This window comes from Marmota flaviventris, chromosome 9 (assembly GCF_047511675.1).
Source record: "Marmota flaviventris isolate mMarFla1 chromosome 9, mMarFla1.hap1, whole genome shotgun sequence".
Lineage (NCBI taxonomy): Eukaryota > Metazoa > Chordata > Mammalia > Rodentia > Sciuridae > Marmota > Marmota flaviventris.
In genome coordinates, this window is record NC_092506.1 from 31,524,712 (window position 1) to 31,547,263 (window position 22,552).

Genomic DNA, 22,552 nt, shown 5'->3' on the forward strand with positions numbered 1-22,552 from the left:
GCCCCTGGGTTCAATCCCTAGTGCCAAAAACAAATTAAAAAAATAAATAAGGACTATAACAATGGCTCTGAAGACACTTGCAGTGGCCACACAAGCCAAGAGGGAAAGGCAGGCAGAGCCTCTGCAGGTCCGGGCGCCTGTCCTCTCCCCACTGCCTCCACATACCTTTGCTCTCTGCGGCAGGTTTATCATAGTGTCTGGCTTGAAGTCGTTCTTGTTCTTCCTACAGAGCACAGCAGTGATGATGATAATGATGACCGTGACCACGGCGATGGGCGCCAGCACTGCCGCAATGATCCACAGGTTGTTAGGGGGGTTCTTCACCACAGCTGTGGGAGAGAGCCAGCGGGAAGCAGGTGACAAGGAGCACTGGGAAGAGGGAACCCAGACAGAAATCCTCCCAGCCCCAAGTCAGGAGATGGGAGGAGGCAGCGATTAAGAGGGTTCAAGGTCAGAACGCCTCTGCTTCTGCAGCTGCAGCTGTGTGACCTTGGTCAAGGGACCCAAGTCTTCTGAGTCTCAGTTTCCTCATCTGTAAAATAGGTTAGTGTGATGTTTTCTTGTGCTCCCTAGTAGGTGCTCAATAAATTCTAGCTTCTACTATTATTTAAAAACAGGAGAAAAAAACATGATCAGTGTTGATTTTCCTCAGTGGTCATGTCCAAGGGTCAAAAAGGGAGAAGAAAAAAGAAACCTGAGGATTAGAAGTGTGTGTTGGAGACAGAAGGCAAAAGCCACCAAGAGGGGCTGGAGTTGTGGCTCAGGGGTTGAGAGCTTGCCTAGCACGTGTGAGGCACTAGGTTTGATCCTCAGCACCACATAAAAATAAATAAATTTAAAAAAAATAAAGGTATTGTGTCCATCTACAACTAAAAATATATTTTTTTAAAAAGCCACCAAGAGATGACTCTAAATATTGAAGGGAAGTCACCCCCTGAATGAGCAATGAATAAAATACACATGAGCAGATGAATCTCCCCTGGAAAACTTAGGAATGGCTCAGTCAATGGAAAGGATCAGCCTGTCCTCAGAACTAGAGTAAGGAAAAGGTAAGCAGAGTGCTTGTCGGGAGGGACAATTAGTGCTGAGAGCAGCAGGTGTCTTTATGGGGCTGGGCGGGAATGAATGAACCTGGGAAGGGCTACAGGGTGATGGTTTTCTGTAACATGAGGGCTATTTGGGTGACACGGCTGTGTTTACCCCAAATCATCAAGTAATGTACATGAAGATACATACATTTCACTGTATGTAAATTTTTCCTTAAAGCAAGTCACAAATGAATGTTGATCTCTAATCAATGATATGCATACTGAAGTGGATTGAAGTCCCTCATGTTTGGAACTCACTTTGAAATGCATCCCCCAAATACATAGATGGATGGATGGAGGAATAGTTAAACCCGTCTATGATAAAAATATAGTAAAATTCTAATTGTGGATTCCAAGCAGTAGGTACATGGGTGTTTGCTGACAATTCTTCCAATGTTTTGGTAAATTGGTTAGGAAAATGATAGAAACAGGAGATGAAGGAGTCTCCCCCAGAATCATTGATGGGGATTCTTGGAAAACACTTCAGTCCAATCAAAAGGACTAATATGTTTTCAGAACTGAAGTAAAGAAAGCAGTAACTTTAAAAGAAAGTAACAATCTACATCCAAGCACGGTGGAGCATGCCTGTAATCCCAGCAGCTTGGGAAGCTGAGGCAGGAGGATTGCTAGTTCAAAGCCAGTCTCAGCAGCTGTGAGGTGTTAAACAACTCAGTGAGACCCTGTCTCTAAATAAAAATACAAAATAGGGCTGGGGATGTGGCTCAGTGGTCAAGAGCCCCTGAGTTCAATCCCTGGAAGAAGAAGAAGAAGAAGAAGAAGAAGAAGAAGAAGAGGAAGAGGAAGAGGAAGAGGAAGAAGAAGAAGAAGAAGAAGAAGTAGTAGTAGTAGTAGTAGTTTAACAGTCTACAGACTAAATTAATGAAAGGGAGTGGGGTCTGTAAGAATCCAGAGAAAAACTGAAGGGTAAGCAAGGACTTGTTCACCTGGGGATGTGTCCCATGGCAGATGTGGGTAAGCTGGCCAATGACAGGTCTATCCTAGTGGCAAGATGGCTGATTCAGGGCTGATTCAGCTTGGTGATGCTGACCCTGGGTACCACCCAACAGGTTTTCTAACCAGATAGGGTATCAGCAAGTTAGAAGGAGAAGTCCCATCTCTGTGGTAATTGTATTTCTAGACCATATTTTAACTCTAGTTTGTATATTCATTTCTTGTAAAGTCTGGTTAGCCTGAGCTGGTCCTCATCCTCCTTGACTCTGAAGACTACTAGACTTTAATGCTCAGGACCTAGACCCTGGAATATAAAGACCCCCCTGGTAAGCACCACGTGGGGAAGGCCTGTCTGAGGAGCCCGCCAGCCTTCCTCTCTGAGTCCAACCACCTCCTGATTTCTGCGGGTTCCTTGTTAACCAAGGAACCTGTCATCTGGCTGCCCTTGGGCTTCAAATACTATTAGTACCAAAGAACTTCTTCGTCTACAGTTTTTAATCAATCAGTGATTAATCACATTATTAACTTCTGAAAACAGCTCATTAGGTAATGTGCTTCTGTTGACATTACACCCTTAATTGCTACTGCTTTTAGCAATTCAGTATTTATATGTGAGTTTTGTGCCATTAACATTTTTTAAAGCTCAGAGCTTCTATGAAAAATATTAATATACTTCTTTTGGCTAGGCTATTTTATCCCGATAGAGAAAAATGTATAGCATACCCCCCCCCAATAAAAGCACATATCTACATGGAATAGAATATATATATATATATATATATATATATATATATATATATATATATATATTTTTTTTTTTTTTTTCCCATTCACAAGAATGAAATATTTGCATGCTCTGATCTTACTCAGTTTTATTGTCTTGGTGGATGCCATTTTTCTTGGTGCAATATGTAAAATTCCCTCACCTCTATTTCAGTGGGGAAGAGAATAGATTTATCTTATCTTATGTGCACTAATAAATTCATTTAATGGTCAAAATGTTAGGTCAACTGAAGTCATCCAAACCCAATATATTCATTGGCACATGATCTGAAGGTACAAAGACATGCACTGAGGTGAAAAGGAACAGTGGTTACTTAAACCGCAAGAATTTCAGGAGAGGACAGAAGGGAAAAGGAGACGCTGGGTTCTGAGTGCTGGGCACAGGGACAGGTCCTTTGTCTGTGAGCTCTTCTTATTCCAGTTTGCAGGTGAGGAAACTGAGCCCAGGGAGGATGGACACTTTGATAGGAAGTCATTTCTCTAAAACAAATAGTTTAAGTTGGTTCTGAATTAACACATATGAACAGAAGTGTGAGCACACATACACACGTGCACACACACACACACAGTATTTGTCAGAAGAAATGAAGTCAAAGGGTCTAAATAATCTAAGCACAGAATAGACTATTCTCATGTGGACAGCTGTTGAAAGGCGGAAGAATCCACTCAAAATTGTTCCAGTTCGTTCTTGTGGCCATTCGAGTTCACAGCTGGGTGGGTGGAGGCCGCGGAGACTCTGCCCAGGGACCAGTACTCAGCCCATGTAGTTCTCCTGCTTCGGGTGGCATCTCATCCTACTCAGGGTCCAACCTGTGAGCCTAGTGATTGTGGCCCCATCTGTGCCTCAGACCTCCTAACACCACTCTGCCTCTCAGTGACCTCCTCGCTGAGCTTTGAACCCTCCTCCACTGCTGGAACCTGGTCCCCAGCTGTCCTCAGGGCTGCTCCCTTCCTCCCTCTCTCTCTTCAGGTGGTCTCTCCAGGGTTACTTCCTCCCTGATGTTGTTCTTGACCCCCAACAATTTAAAATTGCAACCAGTATCTCCTCCACATTGCCCATCCCGTCCCTGCCTGCTTTTTCTGTGCAACTAGTCTGCCCATTCAGGAATGTTAGAGCCACCAGCGTAGGGATTTTCTTTTTTTCTGTTCCCTTCACTAACGCTCTACAGTGCCCAGGGCAGTGCCTGCCACATAGTAGGTGCTTAATAAATATTCCTTGAAGGAATGAATAAAAGTGAGTCCTCAACGCTCCACTCTACTGTGTCCTTCAAGTGGCATTTCTGGGAAGATGGTCTGATGGCCACAGAAGTCAAACCACTCTGCATCTCGTGGGGAGAATGTTCCCCATTCCCTTAGCTGCCCAACTGCTTTGAAGAACCCCTCACTCTAGATCTGTAAATGGAGCTGATATCAGCCTGCCCCAGGGAAATTAGCTGCTTCCTAAGATGTTGAATGCCACCTCCTCTCCAGAGGTGGTGAGGCTCAAGCGGGCATCACAGGTTCCAGTCTTGACGCTGGGACTAGCAATTTAGAAGGCCCTAAAACACAGGATGCTAACCTTCTCTCTTTGGTGGGACAAAACATTCAAGATTGGGACCCTCTGTTCAGAGACCTGACCTGGGATTAACATTGGAGGCTGATTTCAAATCCATGAGAAGGCAGGGTTTTAAAAAAAGTCTGTCCCTCTTTTTTATTGGACCTATTTTCTTCCTCATCTGCTCCCGGGAATGGAGGCATTTCCCAGACTCTGTCCTCTTCCATCCTTTAGCACCTTCTCCTTTAGCATCCTTCTCCAAGCACCTACATTCTGGGGGAATTCTAATCTTAACTCAGATCTATATACATAGCACAGCCTGACCTCAGAGGTTCTGCACACCTCCCTCTGCTGGAGTCTTATAACCACAGGTCTGTCTTAGGACCCTGCAGAGGGTTTAATGAAGATTGGTGCCTCTACCTTCACGAGAACAAAGTCAGGTGGGAACTGGGCTGGATAGGCCAAGATGGGTGGATTGTGGAACCTGCTTTTAAAGAGCTCAAGAGGGATCAGGTAGAAAACAACGTGGCTGAGTGATAAGCGCTGTGGGAGCCCCTGGGACTGAGGGAGATGGACACTATGTCTCAGGATCAGGGAGGCTTCATGGTGCAGGGAATGTGACAAGAGATATTCCCACATGGCCGAAATGTTAGACATGGAGAAGGGAGTCGTGTGGCTGGACAAGGAGCCCAAAAGCAGGTTGGGAGGAGACCTGAGCACTTGAGACTTGCTGTGAAGGCCATTCTGAAGGAGTTTGGGTTCCATTCTGTGAATGATGGACAGCCACTGCTTGTGAATGGAGCAGATATCAGATCGGAATCCGCGTCTTACCACAATGACTGTAGTGGCGGTGTGGAAGGTGCATGCCCAGGAGAGTGACAGGCTGTCACTCAGGAAGCTGCTGCCACAGGCTGAGCAGGAAGGATTGAGGGAATGGAGAAAAGGAAGTGGACTCGCAAGTTACTGGAGAAGGGAGCTGAGAGGACTGAGTGGGTTTGAAGGGGACAGAGGAGCAGTAAAAGGGAAGCAGCCTGGAGCTGGGCAGGCTGGGGTCTGAAATCCGAGCCACAGTCAAGCCCTCCCCACCCAGGCTCACGTCCAAAGGCTCCATGCACCTAACCTGATATGCCCTCCCTCTCCAACCCCTGCTCTTAGCTCCTTCCACTGTCCTCATCAACTGTCATCAGCAAAGTCCCCTGAGCCTCAGCCTCTTCCTGGACACATCTTCTCCTCTTGCCTTCAGTGAGGCCAGTTCTTCATCTCTTCCAGGTACCAGAGGCCCGAAGCAGAAATGAGGGGGTCTCAGACCCATAGGCTAAAGGAGTAGATGAACTGGGACGGGAGAAGTGATGGACAGGACGAGGAGGGGTGTCCTGGAAACCTATGTCATCGTGCTGGCCAGCTTGCTCTTCTTGCTCAAGCGTCCCACACAGCCTCTACCTCAGCTGCCAACTCCATTCAGTATGCCCCAAGAGAGCAGAAATGATCAGAGAATGTGTCCCCAGGCTCCCGTTACCAAACACACGTGTACTCGGCTCTCTCTCTCATTACAAAAGGATGAGCTGTCCCTGTGGACCCCTCTACCCTCTACCAGTGAGCTAGATCCCAGCCCCTTATCCACACAAGGACTTTGCTGGTTCAACCCTCCTCTCTCTCCTGCATTGTCAAAATCTCCCTCTCTATTACAGCACCCCCACTAATATCCAAACTCACACCAGCATTTCCCAGGGGCCCCTCCAACAACTGCCCCATTAATTTCCCTATTTGTCATCACTACTTCCCTATCACAGTGCTCCTGGGCCAGCCTCATCCCAGACACCTCTCCTGCCAAGATCACCAACAGTTCTTCATTGTGCCTTGCCTCTAGAGGATATAAATGGACAAGCCCCCCACCCCACTTCTGTGAGATTCACTTTCTTGGCTTGCATTCTGAACCCCTCTTTCCTGGGTGTCCTCCCAGCCCCCTGCCACTCTTCCACACGCAGACTCCACAAGATCAAGTTTCATCCTTTTTTCTCAAGCTAGACTCTCCCAGTTACCCTCACCTACTCCCTTAGCTCTAAATGTCACCTGTATATTGACGATGCCCAAATTTACCTCTCCTAAGTTCCATGCGGATGTCTAGTAGACGTCTCAAACCTGACGTGCCTAAAACCAAACTCTCAGTTCCATCTCTCCCATTCCCACTCCAGCCCCGCTGAGGCTCTTTGTCCCACACCTTCTGCATCTGGCCAAATAGCCTCACAACACACGCTGAAGGCAACACTAGGAGTCACCCTGACGTCCTTTGATCCCCACCTCCTCCTGCTGCCACACAGGGAATCCACTACCCTGCCCCAACAGCTCCATACCCCACTTCCCAAATGCATCCACTCCTTTAGTCTCTACTTCTAGCACCTTCACCTGTCTCCTGGCACCTGAAATGGCTTTTGCACCTGTTCTCTATGGCTTATTCTCCACCTAGAGAGAGAGAGAGCTGTGAGCAGAGCCTGGGAATCCACACAGAAGGTGCAGCAAAATAGAGAAAGCAGGTAGTTGACCAGAGATGAAGACAGAGCCCACAAAAAGGAAGGGGAGAGGTGCAAAGGAAAAGAATCTTGTTCCAAATGTCATTTCAAAAACCAGATTGCAGAGCGACCATCCTCATCCTACACGAAGGTGTGCCTTGAGGATTATTCTGGCCAAGCATGACAATCGTGGGCAGCACCATCCCCCTGGAAGCAAAAGTCATCCCCAATGAAGGATGGAGGTGAGAAGGAGAGGAAAATAATGAGGCAGGTGACTGGTTCTTGAGGAGCACGGACACCGGCTAGGAAACCCGTGGGAGATGACCTTCCATGACCTTCCATGCTCAGGGTTGCCAAGCCCTGAGATTTCTGCCACATGCAGTCTCTCACCTTCCTACCTGTCCTGTTTCATTATAGCACTTGTTTGGGTCCCCAGTGCCTGAGACACCAGGGAACCTCCTCACTGATCCTGCCACCTGCTGCCACCTCCTGTCTTCTCCCATCCTGGACACTGCCGACCAATTAACCTCCATAAGTAAAGGGTTGTTCCAAGGAGGTTACACCCCTGCTCAGAAATCTTCAAAAGCTCCACACAGCCCAATATACACCATCTCCTTCCTCTGCCATTCAAGGCCTGAGTTTTCCAATCAACACACCTTTCCAAATCCATCAATTCCCCCACCTGTTTCTCCCCGCTCCCCCAGGCCACCTGAATCCCTTGTGTTTCAAGTTCAGCTGGTACTTTTCCTCTGCATTCTTTTGCCCACGGTGTTCTCCTTTCAGAATACACAGTCCCTCCTCTCCCTGTGCTGAGCTCTTGGAGTGCAGTAAGATAAGAACAGGTTTGAAGTCAGGATGATCCAGATCTGTATTTGGGGTACCTAAGTCCTGGCTCTGTGATGCTGAGCAGGTTATTTGGCTTTTCAGAGCCTCAGTTTCCTCTCCTTTGCAGATGAATAAACATTGCCCCGATGAGAGTAGAAGGCAAGGGAATCTAGGTAATTAGCAGAGTAGCTGCCACAGGGAGGGGCTCAAAGAGGTGGCTATTGTTTTATCCTTTTCTCTTTTGCTTAATTTCAGATGCCCCCTCAAAGCCAACCTTCCCTCTGTTGACCCCCATGTCACACTGTCTCGTCCAGGTCCCATCCTGCATTAGACATCTCTGGACCTGCATGAACTCCCTGGCTCCTTAAGGGCAGGAACCAGGTCTTGCCCATTTCTGTATGTCCTTCAGCACTCAGCTCAGTTCATGCAGGACTCTATATAAATGTTTGTTGAATAAAATTATCTTTAATTCCTCCAGCACACACATGTAATCTCAGTTGTAGTGATTTTTCAAAGCTGTTCACTAGTTATACGAGGAGGAAGAGTAAGCAGCACTTGGGGGCAGAGAGAGAACATTTCCATCATTTGGATATTACAAAACACGTCCCTTACCCAAAACCTATTGCTTTAAACAACACAGTTAATATCGCTGATTGATTTAAGAACCTTCCAGACAGGGATGTGGGTGTGGCTCAGTGGCAGCACTAGCATGTTCGAGGTGCTGGGATGGATCCCTAGCACCCCCTTCCACCACACACACACACACACACACACACACACACACATACACGCATGCACACAAGAACCTTCCAGAACAGAAATACGTTTAGCTCTGACACCATTAAAATGAATTTTGAGAATTACTTTGACTCACAGAAAACACTGAACGGCATTAAAAACACTGAATGAGAGGACATTTCTCTTACGGTCAGCTTGCAGAAGGACAACATGATGCAGGGTCAAGGCCATCCTTTGGGAGTCAATGGTGCTCAGGATCTTGGCAGCTGCGGTCCCCAGCAGTGGCTTCCCGTTGTACAGGGTGTAGTAAGTCAGCTCTGCTGGGTCCTTTGGTCCTGGAACACGCTGCATCTTTACCATCTTTCAGAAAAAGAGAGGCCACGTGTTTACAGGGCATCTTGCAAGGCTCCTGCAGGCCCCCGGGCGGTCAGCAGGCTGAGTGGCCCCACACCCTACATGTTACACAGCCACCTTTGTTACCTCCCCGCAGCCAGCACCTCAAGAAGTCTGCTAACGCAGGAGCGGGAGACTGGGAGAAGAAGGAAGATGTGAACATCTGGAAAGAACAGTTTGAAGCTGGAGATGAAAACATGCGATAGTGATGTTTCCCAGCCCCCACAGAGCTCTGGCCTCATTAGAAAGTAGGACTTCACGTTAATTCAGGGCACGCTAGGTTGTTCTCAGACAAGATTTTTAATTTCAAATATCTGCAATTGCCAGAAAGAAAAAAAAAATGACCTGTAGGTCTGCATTCCAAGCTATCTTTGATAAAAGCAATTCTTGACAACACTAAATTCATTTTCTAAAATGATATTTTTTTTGCTTTTCTTTACTATGAAAGTGATGCATACTCAATATAGAAAAATTTGAAAATATGGAAAAAGCATTAATGAGTGTCATAAAAATGATCTATAATCCCTCCTCTACCCACTAATTACTGTGATCATTTTGGAGTATTTGCTTCTAGTTTTTATTTCCACACAAACCTTTTCTGTGTTATTTTACAAATTATTTATCATACTCCCTATATCATGTACCACTATGTTTTACTTCCATTATTAAGTGACATGAAATATTTCAAGAACTTACATGTTTATTTCTGCATGGCATCTTGAATGCCTAACTCATAAACTTATTTCACAAATCCCTTATTATTAATAATTTAGATAGTTATTACTTTTCTATTCATGTAATTAGCAATTGATAATCATAAGTACAGAAACATGAATTTTAATGCCTGTATAATGTTCTACTGTATGCATGCCTGGTAAACTTAACTAACCATTTATTAGTGCACATTTAGGTTATTAACTTCTGCCCAGATAACTAACGATGGATAAACATTAAACTGAAGCATAGTATTTTCCAAAGTACATACTATATATCTGGAATTTTGTAAAGTATTAAAAGATATTGCAAAATGCTCAGAGCAGCTTTCATCATAATAGTGAACACACTGAAAATTCAAAAATCACTAGTAGACTAGATAAATGAGTTATGGTAGAGCAATTCTAATGAAATACTATAGATCAGTGAAAATGAATGAACTGTGGCTATTGGCATCAATGTAGATGAATATAGAAGCCTGATATTGGGTGACAGAGACAAATCCTCAGAACATAAAATTCAAAACAGGCAAACCGCATGATACACTATTTAAAGATACACACATAGATGGTAAAATCTACACAGAAAATACAGTAATAATTTAATATGGAATCCAGAATCATGCTTTACTCCAATAGGAGGGAAAAGAGTATCATCAAAGACACATAAAACCCTTCTGGAGTAAGAAAGGGTAATGATCTGACCCTTTGGGTTCTAACTTCTTTTCACTAGTATACTTTAAACTCTGATATTTTTTACATTCTTCTGAACATAGACTCTATATAAAGATTCAAAAATGGACGTTATTACAGCCCAATAAAAATGGGCAAAAACATCTGATCTGACACTTCTCAAAGGAAGATATCTGAATACCCAATAAGCACATAAAAATGCTCAATGGGGAAATTAAAATTAAAAGTATGAAACACTACTATCTACCTACTAGGATGGCTAAAATAAGGACTGACAATACCAAGTGTTGATGAACATATGAAGCAACTGGAACTCCATGCCTGGTTGGCAGGTATGTAAAATAGTACCACCATTTTGGAAAAAGGTCTGGTAGTTTCTTATAGAACTACTGTATAACAAACCCCGTGAACCATAAATTCCATTCCTGTTAATCCAAGTGAAATGAAAATCTGTGACCACAACAAATGTATAGAAGAACATTAGCAATAACCTCATTTAATAGCTACAAACTAGAAAAAGACCAGGTATCTATCAACAAAAGAACATATAAGCAATGGTATTACATTCACACAAGAGAATATGTTTCAGCTATTCTCAGCTACTGGAATCAATGTAGATGAATATAGAAGCCTGATATTACAACATGTGTAAATGTTAAAAACGTGACCTTCCTTCATGAACCCAGAGATTTAGATAACTAGAATTTAAAGGTATTCCTCTAGTTTATTTGATATTGCAACATGTATAAATCTCAAAAACAGTATATAATACTCAGTCAAAAAAGTTTTATACAAGAGTAATACACTATAAAATTCCATATATATAAAACGCAAGAACTTCAAAACCAATCTGTGATTTGGATTTATAGAAACATGTGTGTTGTGGAAAGTATGTGGAAGTATATGGAAACGATATATGTTATCAAATATAAAATGGAAACAGTATAAGGTTAATCATAGAACCTCTATAATGAGTATAGGAGTATTCACTGTATAATTTTTTCAATTATATTGCTGTGAGTTTGAAAAAGAGTTCATAAAACAGATATTATGCAAAATGAGGGTTTTACTGACACTTTAAATTTGGAAATCAGTATGTTGAACAGAATTAAGGAGATTAAAGAGATTCCCCCTTTTTTTAAGAGTTTGGGAATGCAAATATCAAGAAGGAGTTATAAGATGAAGTCTTGCAGTGTTGCTCAAACCAATCTGGCTAACGAGCCCCTCTGCCTCTATTTAGCTTACAGAACTATTTTCTAGATATTCCCTGGAAAACATTGCCCTCACTTTTTTGTCTTTGTGTTCACCTTTACCTTCTTGAGATAAATTTCTGGGAGTTAGCTAAAGACATCTAGAAGTCTGTGACTCATTTGCCTCCAGAAATTTCATACCAGTTTCTCTGTGTGGAAGTGCCCATGTCACCGTGTCCTCACCAATTCTGGATAGGACATTTTACTAACCTTTTGTAGATAAGAATGACATCTAAATGGTAGTTAAGGCCTGCGTGACTTTGATTACAAAGATTTTCAGAACCAAACATTTAAAAGTGTTTACAGGTTATATGGTTTCTTCTTAGGATCCAATTTTCCAAATATATGAACTAGAGGAATACCTTTAAATTCTAGATATCTAAATCTCCATGTTCATGAAGGAAGGTCATCTTTTAAAATTCTCTGAGCACAGAAGAAAGGCCTCTGAGTTGGATGATTGAAGCAATTTAGAGTAAATGCTGGGAGGGAAACTTGGGCATGCTTTTCCTTTCCCGATAGGTGGAGAAGTTAGTGCAACCACGTAGAGGTGAATGATCATTCAGATATCTATGAACGTCACTCAATTTCAAGTTAATAGCAGATTCTTCTACCCAGGGTTTGGGGGTGATGTCAGAGGGCAATCCTCAGCCTCTGTGTAGCTGGATCTGCAGAAACAAACCCCTACTTGCCTCACACTGACTTCGTGGGCAGCTATAGGATCAAGGGCACTGGGCACTTGAGAACAGTGAGAGAAAACACCTCTGGAGCCCTTCTAGACATGCAGAATGTGTTAGGTTTCTTAGGATTACAAATGACACCAGGACTGTTGTGTGGTCCTTTTCTCCCCCTTTGGCTGATACAAATCCCCCTGCACAGACATCCGACCTCCTGTCTGCCATCTGGAGAAGTGTGGATTATAGGGCTTATTCTATGGAACCTACAGAGGGAAAATCACAAACCCAGCATGTGAAATTAACTGTCCCTTTACTTTGTGATGAGGTCGTCACAGACCACAAAGATTTTCAGAACCAAAGCAGCAACCAGTAAGACAAGGGGCCAGATTCCCAACTCTGAATAAAGGAACGTGGCGTGGTGTCAGGGGCATGATGCTGACTCACGCAGGGAGAGAAGATGGGTTGCTTAACTTTTATGCTTGCATGGGGATGTGATCTGCAGACAGACTGTGATGGTGTCTGCAATTTCCTTCAAGACTTTCCTCATTGTGTGACACTAGGCAAGTGGGCTAGATGAGGTCAATTATCAATCGGGAGGTCACCTGCCAGGGGCAGCCTGCTAGATTCCAATTAGGGAGGCCCACGTGTATAGAGGCACTTCTATAATTTGATATCATGCTCAGCATAATAATTTTAGTTAATTAGCATAACAGATGTTAGAAATGGGTTCTCATTGGTGAAGTCAGGAGTATTCAAAATATGTGGATGGGTTAGAATATGCTAGAGACACTCCCACTCCTGTGGGAACTGGGTATCTAGGGAGGCTTAGAAACATTGCCCTTGGGCATGGCTACTGCCTTGAGCAGACCCCACAGAGAGGTGCAGGAAACTGACAGGAGGGTGAAGAGGTGATACACGGATGGGGAAAAGAGTCCATGACACAGTGGGTGACTAAAGCTTTCTTCTGTGGGAAAACTCTGGAAATGTTCTTAAAGAAACATTTCAGAATTCCCCTCGCTAAGAGGTGAGGGAGCTGGGGTACGTGTACTCCCACCACTGTCTAATTCCCACGCACTTCAGCCATCATGGCCTGGGCAGGCGGGTTCCAGCATCCCAAGTGCATCCCTGCAGTGAAGTTCCGAGGCGGGCTGTTGAAATTCCGGCAGGCATACTTACTGATGGTAAGAGGGTGTGAGAGCAACCCGAGAGCCTGCTCCATCTCTTGCCTAAATCACTCTGTGCTCAAGTCTTCACTGTAAGTTTGGTGGGTTCTATTTTTTAATTGACTAATATAGACGATGAAATTTCATTTCAGAAATATCTCCATGTATGCAGACTTTGTTCTGAGATCTCCTTCCCTCATAACCTAGCTATTCGACAATGTAGGAGGATGTTTATGAGCCTCAACTCCCCCAAACCTCAGAGTAAATGGCTCAGCTGGTGGCAGCGTGGATGTCCTCTGTACAGCCCAGGAAACACGGTCCCTCACAGTTCTCCCACACCTACCTGCACAGTATAGCTTCCCAGGGTGGTAGCCCGTTTAAATCGCCGGCCTTGTTGCTGGGACATCATGAAGAGCTGGGCCAGGCGTTGCTCCATAACCCGGGCAAAACTCTGGTTGTAGAGGCCCACCAGTGAGTTGTCCACGCCCTGCAGCACTGTGGAGGCAGAAGGCAGAGGGGGTGCTCAGAGGACAGACGCCCTGCTGACTTGGGGACCACAACCACCATCCGCCCTAGACAGCCCTAAGGGTCACTCTGCTCTACCTCATCCTTACCTCACTTCACCCTCACAGCAGCCCAGGAGCTGGGAATCACAATCCACCTCTTATAGATGTTGAAAAGTTTAATTGACTTGTCTAAGTCTGCACGGCTTGTAACTAGCAGAGCCGGGGTTTAGACCCTGACTCCAAATCCTGGGCTCTTTCCTCCAGGAGCAGTGACCTCTCTTACAGGGCTCTATCAAACCCAGACTTCATTTAAGATGACATGTGTTGCTAAGAGTCCCCCATATGTGAACACATCAGATCTGCAGGTCAGCGACTTGGGTTGGGGGCTGGTTCTTACTCAGAAGCCCTGGCTCAGGGCTACCTTGATGTTTTCTCTCCCTACAGCTTTGCTGAGGAATCTCAACTCCATCCTGCAACTCAGCCCCTGACATCTGGGCAAACCGCACATTCAGTATCCCCATCTCTCTCTCTTCTGCAGAGTCTTGTTGATACCTGCCCCTACAGCTACCTAGAGTCTCCCAGGTCCTCTCCCAGCTAAAGAGTAGGACAGCTTAATGGAAAGAATAAACTCTCTATACTGGCTCTTGCCAGTTGTGGGGCCCTTGGCAAGCCACTGGCCATCTCTGGGTCCAAGTTTTTCTCTTTAAAAATGGAATAAAAAAGTGTACATTTCCAGTGAACATATTCCTAGTGGACTCTGAGGTTTAAAAAAACAGGATTTTTTTTTTTTTAAGGTGGGTTCCTTCGTCCATGGCTAGGTTTTGGTAATGCCCAGTATCTATAATCAACATGTAGGTGTTGACAGGGGAGTTCCAGGTCATGGGTAGTACATGGAGGGGGTGTTAATAAGCATTAGGGCTGGGGCTGGGGTTGTGGCTCAGCGGTAGAGCACTTGCCTAGCACGTTTGAGGCACTGGGTTCCATCCTCAGCATCACATAAAAATAAATAAATTAATTAATTAATTAAGTTATTAAAAAATAAACACTAAGCCATTCTAGGATTGTTGAGGCCACTCCCCCAGTCTAGTCTTTGCTCCATGTCCCTTTGGAAGCACACTTCACCTCGGATGAACTATTGCAGCCTTCAAACAGTCACACCAAAACTTCTAAGTACTAAAAATACGATCACTTTCTTAAAGAGACCAAAACTGACAAGGGCTGGGAATGTAACAGAAGAGCTTCATTTAGCAGAGTTCATTTGACCACAGTGTGGCCATGCACGGTTAACACCGCCCGTCCACCAAGGTACGGAAATAGCTTGTATATAAAAAGGGTGTTGTCATTATGGCACCCAGGACAGCAGGGTGCTGCCAGGGGCCACCCCAAGGACCACATCCTACACGGGGCCAGACAACACAGTCAACCACAACAACACACACAATAACAAGATGTAGAGCATGAAGCTGCAAGGGATCAAGAGAGAAATAAACCCGCAGCTAGGTCTCCAAAATTACTTCTTTGAAACCATAAATGCCAAATAATCCTCCCGGAGGGTGCACAGCAGCTCTCTTTTAGGGCCCTTGTGAGGAGACTCCAGCTCATCTGTCAGCTGAATTCTTGCACAGGCAAAACTGCTACGCTGTGTGATTGAGGGCCCCAAAAGGACTCTCAGGATTCCTTGGGTGCTTCCTACCTGGGGGATGGGAACTTTCTGGTTCAAAGACAGTTCATCTAGTAAAATCACAGATCAAACTGCTGGAGTCTTACTCCTACGTTGGCCTCCCTTGATCAGTGGATGAGAGTGAGAGAGGGGACCCCTTTTGGATTATTTATGGAACTTTCAGCCAAGACTCAAAGGCAATAAATTAAATAAAGGCAATAGTCGAAGACCCCAAGGTGATGACAAAGGTCCGAGAAATGGATACTGTGATGTCTGTACATACTGAATATTTCTTATGCCACTGAATTATACACTTAAAGAGGTTAAAATAGTTATTTTATGTTACAAGTATTTTATACTAAAAAATTGGAAATGTCTCCAGGGAGCACAGGAGGCTGTGGGAGCCACCCGCAGAGGTACAGGAGTCAACACCTGGACGGTTCCCACATGGTTCATTCCAGCTCCCCTAAAAAAGAACAGGTTCTTCTTGGGGGAGCAGCTGAGGAGGGCTGAGGAGTTGCATGCAGAGGCTTGAGTTTGAGTCCTGGCTCCCTCTTCCTGAGTGTTCTTGGGTATGTCACTTGGTTTCTCTGGGCCTTAGTTCCTCATCTGAACACCTTAGGATTGAATCTTTGTGAAGAGCAGATGATTCTTCTAACGCAGTGCCTTAGCACTTGCCTGCGTGTGAATAAATGGTAGCTATTGCCTTTGTCACAATGGGCCCCTTCTCATTATTACAGGAAGAAATAAAGTGAGAAGACTGGAACTATGTGGCTCCTCTCCCTTCCCCTGAGGAGTGTGGCAGGCCTGGGGCCTCTGGGCCTCTCCGTCCACCCTGTGGGCAGTGGTAATGGAGGTGCGCCCACCTTTCTCAGGGTGACACAGAAACTCAGACACCTCAGCACCTCTGCCAGACCCCTGGCCACCCACCTCAGCCCCCACCACTGACTCAGCCTAGGGCAGGCAGACAGGTCCCTCCCTATGTTCAAAGAAACTCCATCCAGAAGATTCCATGACTTTCACCTCACTGTTCTCTTACTCCTTTATTTACAATCATACCAGGCTCTAAGATTCACACAACCAGGCCCAGTTCAGCCTCCTGTGCTCAAGTTGAATTGTTTTATTTGTGGTTGAACAAAGATTCTTCATGCTCAGCTGAGACCTCTCCCTCATCCTCAAGGTGAGAGTGTGCAGCACAGAGGGCCTGGGTGACTTGCTCAAGGACACCAGGGTAACTAAGAGCAGAACTGGAGAACTGATCCATCCCTTCCTGGGTCTTGTTCCTTTTGCTTCTGGAGTGAATTAAAGAGATGAATCAGCCTGAGATGGGATCTTACTTCTGTTAGGCAGCAATATCGAGCTGGATTTTTCTATTTTGCCTCATATACACAAACCCAGTTTGGGTCCCTGGAGGGCAGAGTAGCCCCTGTGTTCTCTGTAAAGGAACTGCAGGGTCATCCTAAGCCAATGACTTTCCATCAAGTAGGGATTCACCCTCTGGGAGAGAAGTGTACAGTGTGCAAAGACATATTCAATATAAGTTTAGTTGGAAAACATGTCAGGGTTTTAAAATATAAACCACAGAAAGGGGAGTTGCAGCTATTAGCATCAGTGGAAGACACGGCACCTATACTGCCCTGGAGGAAAGGCTAAAAAGTTCTCTCATCTCTCAGCTCCCTGTCTCCTTACCCCTTCTGTTGGTGATGAGCAGATTGGAGGTGGACACCCAGGTATTCAGAAAGTGGTCCTGGGTGGAAGGAAAGGCAGAAGGCCAGGCTGAAACCAAGCTCCAGCCCCTCCCAAGCACAAACCAACTGATCCAACCAGCCCCAAACACAGTGATGGTGGCAGCTCTATTCTGATCACCAACTGCAAAAATAGCAAAAAGGAAAGAGGGTCGTCTCATAGTGGGTGGGCAGGGGGATAACCCAGGAAAGCCCTGGAAGCAGGACACTGGTGGTGGTGGTGGGGCTTCCTCTTAATGTTATGGCACTCAAATCAAGGCAGAGCAAACACAGCGAGAGGAGGAAAGGGTGATGCAGGTGGCTGTCAAGGACAGGCCGTGTTCAAGAGTGGCTGCATTATCACCCAAGGCAAACCTTCAAGTTCAGAGAAGGGGGAAATAGCTGTCAATGAAAAGGCACCAGTCCTTGAGGAGGAAACACAGTTTTGCAAATGTTGCATAACCTCCTGGTTCCAAAACTGTGTCGATGGGTTGCACTGTCTCTCTCGTGGGCATAAACCCTGATAGGTGGGTTTTTAATTTTCTTTTAAAACATGTTTTTTTTTTAGTTTGCCTTCTATTTTACCAGGTGAAATTATCTGTATATTGAAGGCTCTGTGTGCGTGGTGGGGAGAATTTTCTGAAGTTTAGAAGAGGTCTTGAGTAGGCCACATCTAGCAGGGGCAGGTGCCCCTTAGCTGGTATTTTAGGCACAGCCCAACTGCAGCTAGTGTGGGACAATAGTGTGCATGGGACGTTTGAGACCAGCCTCCTCCCCCAGACGTGGCTTCCAAGCCTTGTAGGAAATTCTCCCCTCCTTGAAATGGGCTGAACTGTGTTCCCCAAATTCACATGTTGAAGTCCAAACCCCAGGTACCTCAGAATGCAATGGCACCTGGAGAGAAAGTCTTTAAAGAGGTAATGAGGTTAAAATGAGGTCATGAGGGTGGGCCCTAACCCAACATGTCTGGTGTCCTTATATGAAGAGGAAATTAGGTCACCGGCAGAGGGAAAACCAAGGCCTCAAAAGAAACCATCGCTGCCAACATGGATCTCAGACTTGGAGCCCACAGAACTGTGAGACGGCAAACTCCTGCTGTCTAAGCCCCCAGCCTGCGGTGCTTTGCGATGGCAGCCGCGGCACACCCAGATTCTTCTCTCCACACTTCTCCCCTGGATGATTGGGCTGGTCACTCTACCTCCTACAAACATCTGCTCTCTCCCTTTGCTCTCAATTCTTGTTTCCCTCATTTTCAGAAGGCACTGTCTGGCTTTTGAAAAACATAAATGGAACATTTTGGCTGTTTCATAAAGTTCAGCTGCAAAATGTCAAGGTTAAAAAAAAAAAAAAAGACACACCACCCAAACACCCTGGTGCTTCTACCCGCCCTCACTGTCAGAGTGTGCCAGGACGGGTGTGGGGTGGGACTCCCACTGGGCAGGAGGAGCATCCAGCCCTCCTCTGATTTTATTTTAGGTTTTACAAGGCAGTGCAGAAAGAACTACCATCTATACACACAGGGCCATCCACAAGGACGTGTCCTAGGCATCCACAGGGTAACTTCTGATAGGTGGAGTTTTTGCAAAGAGGAAGCACTGGGGTTGGAGTTGGGGGGCTTCCAAAGTAACAGTTTTAAAATGTTCAATAACCACCATCAGTGTGCCGGCTTTCCTTGGCTTGTTTCCACACACTTCTGGTCCTGTAGAAATAACTCCTTGACATATAAGACAGAACCCAAAAAAGACCAATCCTTTCACTGACTGGCAAAAAGTGTTAACCAAACCAACCCCCACAGCATGAAGAGGGGAAGTACAGAATGAGAGATTACCTGTAATCACCCAGTAGTCTCTAGTTGTTTCTGATGTATCAAGATTGGGATATTCCAGTGCTAAAACCAACAAGAAACACATTGAATTACTTTTATAGGTTTTACATGTAAATATAAAACAGAGAACTGACTTGCTGTTCAGAAAATGAAAAGTCTCTGTTAAAGGTGAACTTTCCTATAAAAAGTGTTTAGGGCTTGTTGAGTTTCTGCTCTTTCAGGTTTTCCATCCAAACCCTCTCCAGTGGAAAGTCTTCATTATCAAGAGCCGCAGCTGCCACCTGGGTTAGCTGGTGTTTGCTCTTTAAAAACCATCCAGCCACCAACAAAGTCATCAGGAACTGTTATATCTTGAATGGATTTTTTTTCCCCCGATGCCAAGAACTTACATTGTAGCCAAATGCTTGTAACAAAAGTTCTCCTGCTACTTTACCAGTATCATGACTATCAGAGTTAACAGGTGGAAAGGAATCAGTACAGTGTCTGGTATGTAGTTCGTGCTCAATAAATCTCAGCTGTGGTTTTATGAGAATATAAAAAGAATGAGAGAAAGCAAATTTGCACGTGCTTCCATGTGACAGAATGTCACCTTTTACATCATCTTTTCCCATAAAAGGCATCTTTCCTTGCAGAAGCTTACCAAATATATATAAGTACATCACCTACACATTATCTCATTTATTTATAGCCTCAGAAACAACAGTAGAAGGAACTTCTGAAACAATTTATGTGTTTACGGAAAAACTTGCCCACTGACCCTGTGAAACGTAAGAGTGATTTAAATTTAGGAATACAAACCTTTATTTCCTTTAACTCCTGAGTAAGTGTTCTGGTACAGAATGTAGGCTGCATTGTTGTTGATGCCTGCTGCATGGTAATGAGGATTACGTAACTGAAGAATTAAGGGAGGTGAGGCCACAGACTATGGGGATTTCATCAAGTGAAGTCACAACATTGACTACAAATGGGCTGCATTATGATATCTATAGACAGGGCAGGGCCTGAAGTTCCGGGAACATTTGTTAATGGCAGAAGTGGGAGAAATGCCTAGAAACCTAGTTTGCTCAAGGACAGCTGTCCTTGCAGGCAGTACGATAAAGTCAGAAGGCAGACTGCCAGGGTTCAAACCCAGGTGACAGCTCTCCCCAGCTATGGGAGAGTAGGTATCTTGTGAGACTTCTTGGAACTTCAGTTTCTTCTTCTAATTTTCCACTGGCCTTGTAGGATGGTTGTGAAAATTCAGTGAAACAAGAGACTTGTGCAACATACTTTTCATCAATTCAGACTCCACTTATTGCACGTTTGGGTGGTTATTTTATGACAGTAAGGATAGCAAGTGACCCGGCACATGAGAGGTTTGTGGAATGGAGAAAGGCTCTAGGAAGCAACAGAGCCCCTGGAGGCGACGTGATGTACTCACGTTCAGCAATGGTGAGCGGCGGGTAGGTGAGGTAGAATCCCACCAGCTCGGCCGAGAGCTGGCTCAGGAGACTGCTGGCCACTGTGCCATTGAGGAATGTGCTCTGATTGCCCACGACGTACACCAAGGTGACGGCCTGCGAGGCGTTGGACGTGCTCACAATCTGAATTGACACAGGAGGAAAGGGAAGGGAGACGTGCAGATAAGATGAGGGTCTGTTTCCAGGAGGCCGTGGAGGGGGAGTTTAAGCAGAAGGTCAGGGTAGGAATGAGAGGGAGGAGGGAAAACAGCAAGAAGAGACAAGAATAACAACCATCATCGACAGTGATTGCTGGCTGCACGCCGGGCATTGTGCTGAGGGCGCATCGGTTCCTTTCATCCTCACCACAACCTTACAGATGAGGAAACCGAGGCCCAGAATGGTCAAGGGATTTGCCTGGGGTCCCACAGCTCAAAAGTGACAAAGTCAAGATTCAAACCCAGGAAGTCTGACTTCAGACTCTTAACCAGTATGGTTATCTTTCCTGGGGGCTAATTTGTCTCATTTATGAGAAATTGACTTTTATGATTCTGGAAATATAAAGCAGACAATAAGAATGTTAAATATAAGGAAGACACAACTGCTCAGACAGGGAAAGCTGGAGCCAAATTTGTAGAGTTTTAAGTCTGAAAGGACCAGGAAGGTACGGTGTTACAGAGCAGGTCACCAACTTTATCATGGCACAACAGACTTGATTCAGAATTGAGAGCAATTACATCTCCTTGTGATCTACTAATTCAATATCGAACATTTTTAAAATCCTGAGATGACATGGTTTTCTTTTCATATTTTGTCCAATTCAGTTTTTTGGTTGCTGGAAAATGAACTTTTCTAGGTCAATGTATGGACAAAAATATCCCCAGATGAGATTTGAAAAACACACGCAGGGGAAGTCATTCGACTCGCTGAGACATTTTTTTGCTAGGTTCTGTGCAGTCCCTCCCCCTCCAGATCCAATTTTGCTACCCATCTGTCTGTCCTGCTCATGTCCCCAGGGCAGACCCTTGTGGACCACTTCATGGGCTCCTGTGCCTGCTAGCTTCAGCTAATGGGGGCTTGGGCAGATATGCCAGAGAGGTCAGCAAGGGAGATCAGGGTGCCCATCAATCCGCTGTGACTGCTGCCCCTCCTTGTGCCCTCAGGGCCCAACAGTATAGCCTAGGGTACTGCGCAGTCCTTGTTCTCACATCCAGAAAAGGATGCCATCTACTAAACTCGCCTCAGATCACCTCACCTGAGTTTGTCCTGTCCCCACTGCCAGCGGGCCGATTGACACCTGGACTTTCTCAGACCTTTGTGCTAAGACAACATCCCTCTCAAACTTGACCCTGAAGAAGGCTGCTGAGATGAGTTTCTTCACTTTACCTCCCACTTTTTCCCACACTTGAAGTTCTCTTTCAATTCTCTAACCCAGAGCCATATTCCCACAATTAAAGATAAATTGAGGAGACGCGGTGGGCACAGTAGGCTGAGGCAGGAGGATCATGAGTTCAGAGTCAGCCTCAGCAAAAAAAGCGAGACACTAAACAACTCAGTGAGACCCTGTTTCTAAATAAAATATAAAATAGGGCTGGGGATGTGGCTCAGTGGTTGAGTGGCCCTGAGTTCAGTCCCTAGTACCAAAAGAAAAGAAAAAGATAAATCAAGTCAACATTTCTGCTAGAATGTGGCTTATCAACCCAAGTATTCAGGCCTCTGTCCAAGGTACCAAAAAGTAAAGAATTTATCCATTCAGCTCTTGATGGACACCTGTGTTGCTTCTACCTTTTGGCTGTTGTGAACAATGCTGCTATGAACACAGGGGTACAAACAACTATTTGACTCCCTGATGTCAATTCTTTTTGATACATATATGTAGCAATGGGCTTGCTGGGTCATACAATACTATGTCTAATTTTTAAAGGAATCACCATTTGGTTTTCCACAGTGGCTGTACCCTATGTATATTTTCACTAGCAATGCACAAGGGATCCAATTTGTCCCCATCCTCACCAACATGTAATATTTTCTTGTTTTTTTAGAATGATCATCCTAATCAATGTAAAGAGAAGCTCATGGTTTTGCT

The 22,552-nt window shown here is 45.1% G+C and overlaps 1 protein-coding gene across 1 annotated transcript in view; it reads right to left on the reverse strand.

The window, feature by feature from the left end:
• Nucleotides 1–22,552, reverse strand: part of Kiaa1549l (KIAA1549 like) — a 254,917-nt gene that overhangs the window by 68,407 nt on the left and 163,958 nt on the right. The window contains exons 7-11 of the mRNA XM_034636214.2: nucleotides 20,448–20,610; nucleotides 19,031–19,090; nucleotides 13,656–13,807; nucleotides 8,615–8,786; nucleotides 166–329 (exon numbers count right to left, since the gene is read on the reverse strand). Coding sequence (XP_034492105.2) covers nucleotides 166–329; nucleotides 8,615–8,786; nucleotides 13,656–13,807; nucleotides 19,031–19,090; nucleotides 20,448–20,610 — 711 coding nt within the window. The remainder of the gene's footprint in view (nucleotides 1–165; nucleotides 330–8,614; nucleotides 8,787–13,655; nucleotides 13,808–19,030; nucleotides 19,091–20,447; nucleotides 20,611–22,552) is intronic.